The 10,695-nt window shown below is 40.4% G+C and overlaps 2 protein-coding genes across 3 annotated transcripts; both read right to left on the bottom strand.

The window, feature by feature from the left end:
* Positions 1 to 116: 116 nt before the first annotated feature.
* On the bottom strand, positions 117 to 2,005 carry LOC147173889 (uncharacterized). The gene is made up of 2 exons (XM_086075046.1): positions 1,549 to 2,005; positions 117 to 1,369 (listed from the first exon to the last, which is right to left on the bottom strand). Exons 1-2 carry the CDS (start codon positions 1,894 to 1,896, stop codon positions 1,211 to 1,213), a joined length of 507 nt encoding a protein of 168 aa, XP_085931172.1. The 5' UTR covers positions 1,897 to 2,005; the 3' UTR covers positions 117 to 1,210.
* Positions 2,006 to 2,667: 662 nt separating this feature from the next.
* On the bottom strand, positions 2,668 to 10,397 carry carnmt1 (carnosine N-methyltransferase 1). 2 transcript variants are annotated; one of them, XM_086075026.1, is made up of 9 exons: positions 10,174 to 10,397; positions 9,532 to 9,727; positions 8,321 to 8,487; positions 7,958 to 8,098; positions 7,699 to 7,877; positions 6,267 to 6,380; positions 5,764 to 5,867; positions 5,461 to 5,651; positions 2,668 to 2,843 (listed from the first exon to the last, which is right to left on the bottom strand). In XM_086075026.1, exons 1-9 carry the CDS (start codon positions 10,308 to 10,310, stop codon positions 2,795 to 2,797), a joined length of 1,278 nt encoding a protein of 425 aa, XP_085931152.1. In that variant the 5' UTR covers positions 10,311 to 10,397; the 3' UTR covers positions 2,668 to 2,794. The 2 variants fall into 2 exon arrangements, with proteins under 2 accessions (XP_085931152.1, XP_085931153.1); XM_086075027.1 differs by lacking the exon at positions 2,668 to 2,843 and having other exon boundaries at positions 3,658 to 5,651; positions 10,174 to 10,396.
* Positions 10,398 to 10,695: the final 298 nt, after the last annotated feature.

Raw genomic sequence — 10,695 nt, 5'->3', positions numbered from 1 at the left:
TGCTAATCGAAACTTTTAGCAGACACACTTGTCTTGTTGCAAGGTTTTCAATCGATAAGAGCGTAAATTAATCGTTAACGAATGCGGCATGGTGACGCATAAAACATTCCAATTAATTACCACAAAGCAACTTTATTGACTCAGGTGGACTTAATAATTCGTCATTGTGCTTTCTCCAATCACTAATAAAAAGAAAGTTCAATACACTTCAATGACCAACATCTTGAAATATTATCAAGCAACACGTGTGATATATGAACAATTAGATCTGGCTGGTAAGAAAAAAATGTTTTTTTATTGTTTCATATCATTGCCAGATCATATAACACGTAGACTATAAAATGTCTTAACAGGTGCACTGATGCTCATTTCTCCCACAGCATGTACAAAACCACTACATGTCAAAAACTAGGATACAGCTTAATGTGATGGCCAAAAAGAATGTACTTTTGCCCTAATTTGTAGAACAACTTTGGCACACTAGAACAGCTATGTTACTACAAGTGAGAGTAAGCAAAACTGTACACTAATTGACAACTCCGTGCAAATAGTTGTAAGATTTGACATTGCTAGTGAATATTATCATTCATCCAAGTCATTTCATTTTCAGTGTATTTGTCGATCACAAGACAACTGGACCATTCTGATTGACTTATATTTTTGCCTCTCATCCATGCAGGCCTCATCAGCTCATTAATATTTCGTTCAGTTGTTACAATACTGCATTGTTAGAGGAACCTAAAGGCCAAGCATGGCTGTGTTTACTTGTTAGAGGCAACATTATTGATTTTTTTCTACAATACCAGTGACATTGTAAGATTTTATTAGTTGTAGCAGCATGAAGGTGTCAACAACAGCGGATGTGCCACACTAGAAACATGTAATTGTCCTACTACTAATATACCAAAGTTGTCCTACTAGTGGGCACAAATTTCATTTAGTAGAAGGGAGGAGTCTAAAAATGTTACTAGACAGACACAGTGCAAATTGTTTTGCTTGTGAAGGCAAAGAGCGTAGATTACTAGTACAGTATAGCCATTAAGATGGTCACCAATGACATCAGATAAATGCTGAAACAGCTCTACAACAACAACAATTTTTTTGGAAAAGGTGCTGGTCACCTGCTCAAAGAACTAACTGCATCTCTAGCCACAAAAATTGTCATCAACAATTCTACATAACGTTTCCAAATTGCTCACGGAAGTGCTTGTCAGGTCTCCATTGCATCCAAAGCATTTCTGTCAATTGAAATGTGTTTTATTTGACAATTTTCTGTGGTTTCTTCCAGCAGCGAAAGGTCGACTTCAGGCAAAGGGACCCTCCAGAACTGAAAAGAGTTGTAAATGCAATCTTCAGAATCTGCATCTGTCTGAAAACATTGGAAGAAAATCTGGGTCAGAAAAAAAAAACGCACACGGTAAAATAAGTCCTACAATGGGTAAAGGGTGACATCTGGCGGTAGTGGGGACGCCATCCCACCAGTACACCAGTAAATCGAATTTTATTGTATATGTACTACATATAATTGTAATTTTTTTATTGACTTACTTTATCGCAAACCTGGACATCGGTAGTTCCGGATTCTTCTCGGCGTCGTTTCCTGGCCGTGGTGGAATCGCACGTCTGCGCATGAGACATACTCTCCTTGTGCGCGTCAGGTTTTGTTGTTGCCTTGAGATACAGCTGCGCTTCTTCTTGCGGCACATCTGGAATTTCTAAGCTACGTTGCCTTTTTCTGCAATGATCACTCAACAAAGCAAGCGTGTGTGATGGTTGCACGCCCCCGTACGCTGCCATGCTCTCGAGCTGCAGGTCAACAACGCGGCAAAGAGACCGGAACTTTCTCTTAGCGGGTGATTGGGAAAATAAAGTGTCGTCAGCGTGTCTCTTTGCCATAAAATGGCAAATTACAAAATTGCAAAAATGCGCAATAGCTGCCTATAGTTACTTTGCAACACAAATCAGCGAAAGCTTAGACTCCGGAAGTGGCTTGCTTAAGCGCAGTTGTAGCTGACCAATCAAGGCATTGTATCACTGTTTGGCCCCGCCTTAAAAGGAAAAGACAGCGCTTTTTCCCGGCGAAGGGAGTGTCATATCAAGATGCGTATTTTCGGCCGCCATATTGGAACGGTATGCATTCATTACTTGAAGCATTAGGGGGGAACAAGGATATATGAATTACTCCAATTAAAAAATATATGTTAATGTTAATGTTAAATGTTTAAAAAATAATGATAATAAAATGCCAAATTAGACAAACAAATTAGACAATTTAATGTGTTTAAATTTGACAATAATTTGCGCATCTGAAAACATATTGTTCAACATCACGGTCTATGTGCCCTTGACCAAGACACTGAAAAGCGGCTCATCTATTACTATTCAGTTTCCTCTCCTGCTTTTCACAATTGGTGTAAAAAGTGTATTAAGTTTTAATGAGCGGTGTTACCAAATAAACATTCATTCATACGGACATAAATGCAATTAATGAGAATGTACATATTATCTGAAGTTGGCTCTGGTAAGTGTTTAAAGCATTTCACCACTTGTTAAGTCAAGCTGAATGTGACCATAAGAATTCAATGTGAATATAGCATTCAACCCAGTTTTTCTTTATTTACCCCCCCCCCCCCCCCAAAAAAAAGATTTCTAGCAAAGCTGCAGCCAGCAAGCTTCAAAAAAATGTTCATGAACAATCCATACAACAAGGACACAACTGTTTTGTTGCATTTGAAATGTAGCAAATGTCCATCCATCCATTTTCTATAGCACCTATCCACATTCGGGTTGCAGGTCACCTGCAGGCTATTCCAGGTGACGTTGGAGACTCCGGAGAACCTGGACTGGTCACCAGACAATCGCAGAGTACATACAGACAAACAACAATTAACAGTCAGGTTTGCAACTTTAGACAATTTAAGAGTCTTCAATTAAACTAACATGCATGTTTTTTGTCATGTTTGAGGAAGTAGGAAGAGCCCCTGACAAGCACAGGGACACAAAGCAAGGACATCGTAAGGCTGGAGTCTCAGTTCAAAACTGAACCTCAGAACTGTGAGACACATGCTAACCACTAGTCCACATGCTTGAAATGTAGCAAATAAGTGCATTTTATTTTCCAATCGCACACAACCTCTGGTAACATTAATCATTGGTGATGGATTATTAAGACATGTTGACAATTTCAACAGTACACGAGAAACCTTTGCACAGTTAAGGCAAACCACTTCAGCATGACCGGCAGTTTAGTGTTAAGGTTTTCCTTTAACAGCAAATCTTAAAAGTAGAGGGATTTATTGAAATTAAAAATTAAAATAAATCACCATGCCTTTTTTTTCTCCATAAATGTTGACAGTAATTATGTTAAGACACTGAAGAAACACGGTGGATTAAAAAAAAGGTCTACACAAGCCTGTTCAATGCCACATTTTTGCAATATGAAAAAAAAATTGACAAATAATTTCACAACTTTTTCATCATTAATGTAAATCTTATAAAGAAGGGAAGTCCAAATAAGAGATAACGTGGTTGCACAATTGTGCACACCCTCTTGTAATTGGGCTCGATCACATTAAATTAACTTTAAATGGGAGTCAGCACTCATTTGCAACCATTCAAAGTTTTTCTGATTGACCCCAAATGAAGTTGAGATAGGCATTCCGGGTGTCTAGCGCATGTACTCCGAAATGTTCCATCTGAAGAAAAAGGTGCCAAAGCATATTGCTGTCACCACCATGATATATTTGCACCAAATATTATCATAGTTCCCTTAATACATGTTCCTGCATGCGTTTGAGAGATTTCAAGTTGCAAAATGGAGCCAGCTTGGATGTTTTTCTTTGTAAGATAGGCTTCTGTCTTGCAAGCCTGCCCCGCACTCCTGACATAAATAAAAAATAGAATAAAATACAAAAGGGAGATTGTTGTCACATGTACTAAACACCCAGTAATTATAAGAAATTCCTGCCGCTCCTTCACTGTTGCTGTCAGCATCTGGACAGCCTCTCAGACCAATTTTTCTCCACTTAATGATGGCTTCACTGTGCCTTGGTGATTTGAAATTCTTTTGTACGCATCTCCTGATACCTTTGAACAACTGACCCATCCCGTCTGCTGCAGTGGAAGCTCTGTGCTGACCATGGCTTGCTTTTGCTCTAAGATGGCAAAAATGTCAGAAAAAGAGTAAACTAGAAAGCTGACTTGACTTGGGGTAATCAGAGGCACTTTAAATGCTGGCAGTTTGACGCTTAAGTTTCGATACGTGCTTCTTCGAAACCTACATTTCCAAAGAATCACTACTTCAAAGCCTGCTTGAAGCACGCGATGTATGACGTTGGAAGAAGCAACTGCTTATTGGCTGAATGAAACACCTGACATGTTTGCGGTCCAATCAGGTGATAATGTGAGGTATTTTTGTAGGTGTTGATTCTCCCCTTCTTTATGTCATAGCAAACTTGTGTTGTCTCATGCTCGCTCAGTAGGTTTAATTTGCATACCAAACTTTGCCCTTTTTTGTCACTCACATTTATATGTATTCATATAAAGTTAGGATAACACTAATCCTAAACTCTTATGTTCCAAGTATCAATTTTTATTTTGCACGTTGTGAGCCATTGCTTTCCAAATGTGGAAAAGTTGTGTGCAAAAAAAAAAAAAGGAAAATAAAAAAGAAACAGGTTCAATTCAAAAAGTAAAGTGTAGGGACGAAACTAATGTGCCTCATTTGAGCGGTTCCCCGTCCCACTTAATGGCAAAGGCCATAGTTACACAAGCACACCCAAACTATGACATTTCCCCCCGGAACTCTCTAATCACTAACACAATACACATACAGTACTCATCAATCTTTACTTATAAAAATATTTTATTTGTTAATAATAAAAAAAAAGGAAGAAAATATTTTCAGTGTGTGTACGCATCAAAGACTTCAAAGCAAATATGATTTAAGTCCACTGCAGCCGAGCCTTCCTCGCCAGGAGAGGTCACTATAACCAAAGATGGTGAAATGATTCATCTTGATCTTATTTTTAAATGTCACAAAAACCTGGCATTTGAGCAGGAATGTACAGACCTTTTATATCCCGTGCTTTCTGCAAAGTTATTGCAGGTGGCTAACGGAATTTGAAAAATAATCTGTTAATGAGCAGAAACCCGTTTCTAAATTAGATTTTTACCACAAGGTTGCACATTTCTAAAAGCAAGTAGCCTTCTTAATGTAATGTCAGAAAACACATCTTCCCCTTAAATATTAAATGATCCTTAAACAAAAATATACTTAGTTGTTGCTTATTGTGTCTCCCTCCTGAGTTGATTCCATTTTGGTGGCTTAGAAACAGAATGGAACAAAAGGCTAGCCAAGTTCCTGTTTTCTCTTGTTCAGTTTCCATCCTTCCTTGGTCATCCATTTTTTTTGTCATATGAACCAAAGCTTATTGTCCTTGGTTAAAAAATTCCACTCACGTACGACACTCCGAGTTGTCTTGTCGAGGCGATTTGGCAGCCGGTGGTGAATGCTGTTGGTCATCCCCCGCTTGATACGTAGAGTACAGATTTTCAGGTTTTCGCGCCACAAAGAGGACACAGTCATAAATGTATCTTAACATGGAGCGCTCGTTCTCCGTGTAGGTGGTATGCAGACTCTCATTCTCCACCTGTAGCACAACAGATGTTATTTTAAATCAACAACTGATTTCATAAATGAACACAAAGTAAACGGAGATAAATGACAAATAAATAAATCAATGATTCAATTATTGGGTTTACCACTATGTGGAAGCCGATTTTCACCATAGCTGCTTTGATGTCTTCATAGCTGAGTTCCACTGAGAGCTCATTGGCCATGTTTTCAAAATGGTATAACAGCGGACCTGAAGGGGAACAATCAAATGAACGACGGAGTTTCTCAACAACAACCAAAAAAAACATTTAGCCTCAATCAACCTCTCTAAAATATTATTCATTTGCAGAAAACAACAATAACAACACATGATATCTGACCACCGTATTTAAGTAAAATCGTCTGAGTCGTGTTTTAGTCAACTGCGTTGTAGTTCTCATAGAAAAACAATGTTATTTTATTGACACAATACAAGCCTACAATCCTTGTCTCCTGAATTAAGTGCAGTAAGCAGCCAAAACATTTACTCATTGGGATTTTAGACCTGAATAAAGAATAAAACAGGATACAAAATGTGAATGCACGCGTGCGCACAAACGCGACAAACTTTTTTTCTTGTTTACAGACGGTGACTGTGATGAGGACTCACCCAGATTGATCCACACCCCTCCAGGTTTAAGAATCTTCCAGATGGTCTCCATATACTGTATGACGTTATGAGCCGTGTCGATAAAGAAGCAAGTCGCCACACAGTCCCAAGAATCTAACACAAGTAAGCCATTTATTAAATATATCATGTCTAATTCAATAAGAACTTCATTCAAGAATATTTGCAATCTGATGTGGCTTGCCAATAACTTTTAGTTTTGCATTCTCGGATGAGTTGAGGCTTGTTATTATACACTCTGGCAAATTGCAATTTAAGGTTTCCCTTCTTGAACGGAGGGTACCAACAATTTTGCTCATCTACAGAGTAAGCCCTGGATGCAGAGCGCAGTTTGAGGCGTGCATCAACGTCAAGTGGACCTAAACGTTTGACTCCGCCCACAGTTTTTCGACCTCGAAGCGCCTTCTTTCTTTCTTTGTTGTTAAAACGAACCCTCCTAACCATAACGATTAAAGCATGTTTTGAGCACTGTATTGAACAGCGAAAATTAAAAACTGACCGAAACCTAATTACGAATCTCAACCATCCTGCTGGGAACATTTAGTACTGAACTTCTGCCTCTTTCTCAAACCGTTAGTTAGCTCCGCCCCGGATGACAGGCTTGAGTGCTTGTAATTTTTGATGCTCCATCATGTGTTTTAAAAACATAACTTTACGTCATAAGACGGCGCATCATTAAATCTGCAAATTTTTGTTGGGAAAAAAATGGTTTCAACCATTTTGAGAAACGCGTGTGGGCGGAGTCAAACGTTTAAGTCCACCCGACGTTGAGGCACGCCTCGAACTGCACTCATCTGCATCCAGGGCTACTTGCATGGACACAAGCATTTTGACTCCGTGCATGGCAATTCACACATCCCCCCCAGTAGCGCTGGGCGATACGGTAAAAACATGATATCACGATACGGGCCATGTTATATCACGATAACGATATTGATATCTTTTCAGTTCTTCCATAGAGATGTACCCCCTTTTTTTCGGTACAAGTGCTTCTTTCTGTGGAGTTGAAGATGCAACTTCTTCCATTTCAGGGGCCGTTCTTTTGCCTTCTTCCTCCTCCATCGTCTGACTTGCGTGTGTGTGAGACAGCGCTTGTGTTAAATAACGTAAAGCAGCGCGGTGTCGCAAATCCTTGCATGCTGCTGTTAAACGCCACATACGCGAACTAAATGACGTAAAGGTTGCGGAGACGTAAATTTGTCTGTTTTTTTACTGTTGTTTGGCACTTAGATAATCCGAGTGCATGCATAATGACAAAAATACTTTAGCGTTCTAATGCTGCATACAGTATAGACACGTTTGTCTAAAAAGAGTGTAAACGACGATAGAGACGATGGAGGATAAACATTTTTCTATCGTCATGGCGATATATATCGCCCAGCACTACCTCCCAGTAAGGTTTTATTTTACTGACCTGCGTCAGAGTAGACTTCTAGGAAGTCCCCCGCTACCATGGAGAAATCTGAATCTGGTGGTAGGCTCTGAGGATTGACATCAGGAAATCTGATAGCCCGCGTCTGATCGGACGACTTCTTATTGTTGCTAAACTGGTGAATCCAGGGGTACAGTGTCAGACAATTCACATTTTCACACCTGAGTGAAACAAAAAATAGAATGATATCGTTACAAGGAGCAAATCAACAACGGAGGATTTACGTTGGTTCACAACGCACCTATTAAGAACAAAGTTGGAAGAGAAAAGCATGAAGAAGCTCCATTCGTTGCCCTGGCAAATATAGCCCAGGTGAGCAATTTCCCAGGCTAGACGACCAAGTCCAGCCCCCGGGACCAGCACGCTGACCTTGGACACATCACTGACATAATAAAACACACATCACATGGAAAACACTCACTAGTTTACAAGACCACAATTAAGACAAAGATACTGCGATATGTGTATAGCAACTGATGTTTTCTGACGGTGTCAACACCCATTTAAGTCGTGTGCAATATACATCTGAGCAAATGGAGTAACCTTGTGCGTGTGTATGGTGAATCCTTGCATTGATTTGTAAGAGCATAAGTGTGCTTCCTACTATTGGTCACTTGGGAAGTGTCTTTGGATCTCCCGGATGATGGGCTGATAGCAGGAGTCCCGCTCCCCCCGACCAGCCTCGCTCCAGTCTCTGACAAACTGCTTTATGGTGGACTTGAGCTTGTCCATGTCAAATGTTGAGGAGGAACGCACCTTCCTCGGATCCTCCTGAATAAGGTATAAGAACACATTGGCACTAGATCTATCCATCCGGTGTCTAGACAGCTTATGTTGTTCAATCTCGTGGAAGCTGAAGCCAAACCGTAGGTGGACAGATCGCCGCTCAAATATACACGGCTAACACAGAAAGATAACCATTCAGGCATACCGGGACGTCTTCAGCTAACTTCGTATACGTCATTTTGTACAGTACAGGGAAGCCAGAGTAAACAGTGACCACGTTAACATGCGGGCAATATTCGGGTTATGGTCAGAAGTCGGGTTTCTGGAACAATACAGTTACCCCCGTATACATGGCGTTTGGAATAACCCGATGTAAGGGGGTGAAGGACGGACACCATCATGGCAGAAATAGACGTCATTTCTGCTTCTAACTTTAAACGGTCAATAAAATTCATTATATTCATGTCACTCACCACGCTAAATAAAGTACTCGGTTCCCTACTCGCTCCAGAAGTGCGGTTCTTGTCGGTACACGCCAGAAGCACGGACTTACTTCGTTTGGATAAAGCAGAACTATGTGTGACTGACGTGTATTCTTGAACAATCCAAGCTGGAGATAAACATTGTTTAAGCATTACGAGCGATGTCGCGTCTGTCTCACATGAATAGTTAACGTGTTACAAACTGTAGCATTTTTGCCATAGAGGCACAATATAACGTGAAAACGGCGCGGAGAAATCAATGTATTTAAGCGAGGCCCGTGTAGGACGGCGCCGCGCCTACAAGTCGTTACTACAAAGACCAAGATTCCTTGCAAATAAGCAAAGAAGAGGAAAAGGAGACGAGGAAGAGGAAAAGCAATGCCCCATTGATTCGAGGTATTCCGATTGCGTTTATATGAACCAGTATTCCGATTATGAAATAGGGTAACCCAAGGCGCTTATTCGGGTTTTTAGAAACCCGAATAAGTGCATATTTGGGTTATCTGAATATTGTCAATATTGGGGTTTTAAATGGGTTATTGCCTGCATGTAAATGTACTCAGTGACCCCACTCACGTACAAAAACAGTTTCTTGACGAGTACTCACTCTCTCCCCATACTCGATGTTCTCAAACATGTGAATGCTGTGCTCGACGATGGCCTCTAGAACTTCATGGTTGTGGTCTGCACATTGACGGATGCGGGTCAGGTTTGGCAGTACAGACGGCAGTAAATTCTGGTGGCGTTGTGGCAGACTACAAAAGTGACGCTCGGCTCGATTGACATGTTCTTGTACATGGGCCCTAAGAAAAGGAATAAAAAATTTAAAAAAAGGGTCACAAACAGTGTGCTTGTGCGTGCGTGTGCGTGCGTGTGTGTGTGTGTGTGTGTGTGTGTGGAGGGGGGGGGGGTCCCCACATCAACTTTATGGCTGTCTTGAGTACAATTATAAGCTTATTTGTGCATTCAAATAGTTGTGAAACATCTAAAAACGTCATATAAATCCGTCCAAATTTCTAAAACGTTATCATTTTTCTAAGGATAAGGATGGATTGCAAACTTGTTTTAGAAGAGGACAACATAATGGGTAGAGGCATATAAACAAATTGAGCAAGCAGACAAATTCGTCAATAAGGACACTGGGGGTAAATGAATGGGCGTAGAGGAATTATTAACACGTTACAAAATAGTTATGCGTTTAAAGCTGTCAGTTTTTCGCAAACCTGTGTATTTCAACATGTAACAACACCTGTAAAATTTAAAGGCGTCGATTATCCTCCAAAAATGTTGCCTTTCTAGCTTGGTTTCTTCCTCGGGGGTGAACGTTTTTCTTTCTTTGGGAAAATATTCTCCGGTTAGCGGCGGCTCCTCTTTTGTTTCCGCCATGTTTGACTCGAATTTGGCAGCATAGATATTTCATATCAGACTAGATAGAGCCTGGACTTGGAGCGAAGTGCAGAGTGGCCGCCATCTTGAAACGGGAGTCTCGCCTCTCCACTTCGAGTGAGACAGCATTGCATTGGGGGGTTGGGGGAGTAGATCGTAATTCGCTGCATTTTTAAGAGATCTTCGGTTTGTTTTGTTGAAAACGTCAGACGTGTGGCTACAAAAAAAACAAACAGTGGGCGTTCACTCAAAAATGTATAAGTAATATAAACAAGTCTAATTAATTTATTTTCCTATTTCATATGAAACTGTTACATGGCACTAAACTATATTAAATTGCACCATGCCTTTACCCATGGCTGGACGATTGCTGCTGCTTTCTAAT

This window comes from Leptonotus elevatus, chromosome 5 (genome assembly GCF_054856555.1).
Source record: "Leptonotus elevatus isolate MCC_2025b chromosome 5, RoL_Lele_1.0, whole genome shotgun sequence".
NCBI lineage: Eukaryota > Metazoa > Chordata > Actinopteri > Syngnathiformes > Syngnathidae > Leptonotus > Leptonotus elevatus.
This window is presented reverse-complemented; position numbering and strand designations above follow the sequence as displayed.

Excerpts from the sequence above, each read along its gene's own strand:
- carnmt1 (XM_086075026.1), bottom strand. The coding sequence starts at position 10,310 with ATGGCGGAAACAAAAGAGGAGCCGCCGCTAACCGGAGAATATTTTCCC. Across the intron at positions 7,878-7,957 it reads TCCAACTTTGTTCTTAATAG|GTGTGAAAATGTGAATTGTC; the intron begins GTGCGTTGTGAA and ends TGTTTCACTCAG. Across the intron at positions 5,868-6,266 it reads AGGGGTGTGGATCAATCTGG|GTCCGCTGTTATACCATTTT; the intron begins GTGAGTCCTCAT and ends GTTCCCCTTCAG.
- LOC147173889 (XM_086075046.1), bottom strand. The coding sequence starts at position 1,896 with ATGGCAAAGAGACACGCTGACGACACTTTATTTTCCCAATCACCCGCT. Across the intron at positions 1,370-1,548 it reads ATGTCCAGGTTTGCGATAAA|ACAGATGCAGATTCTGAAGA; the intron begins GTAAGTCAATAA and ends CAATGTTTTCAG.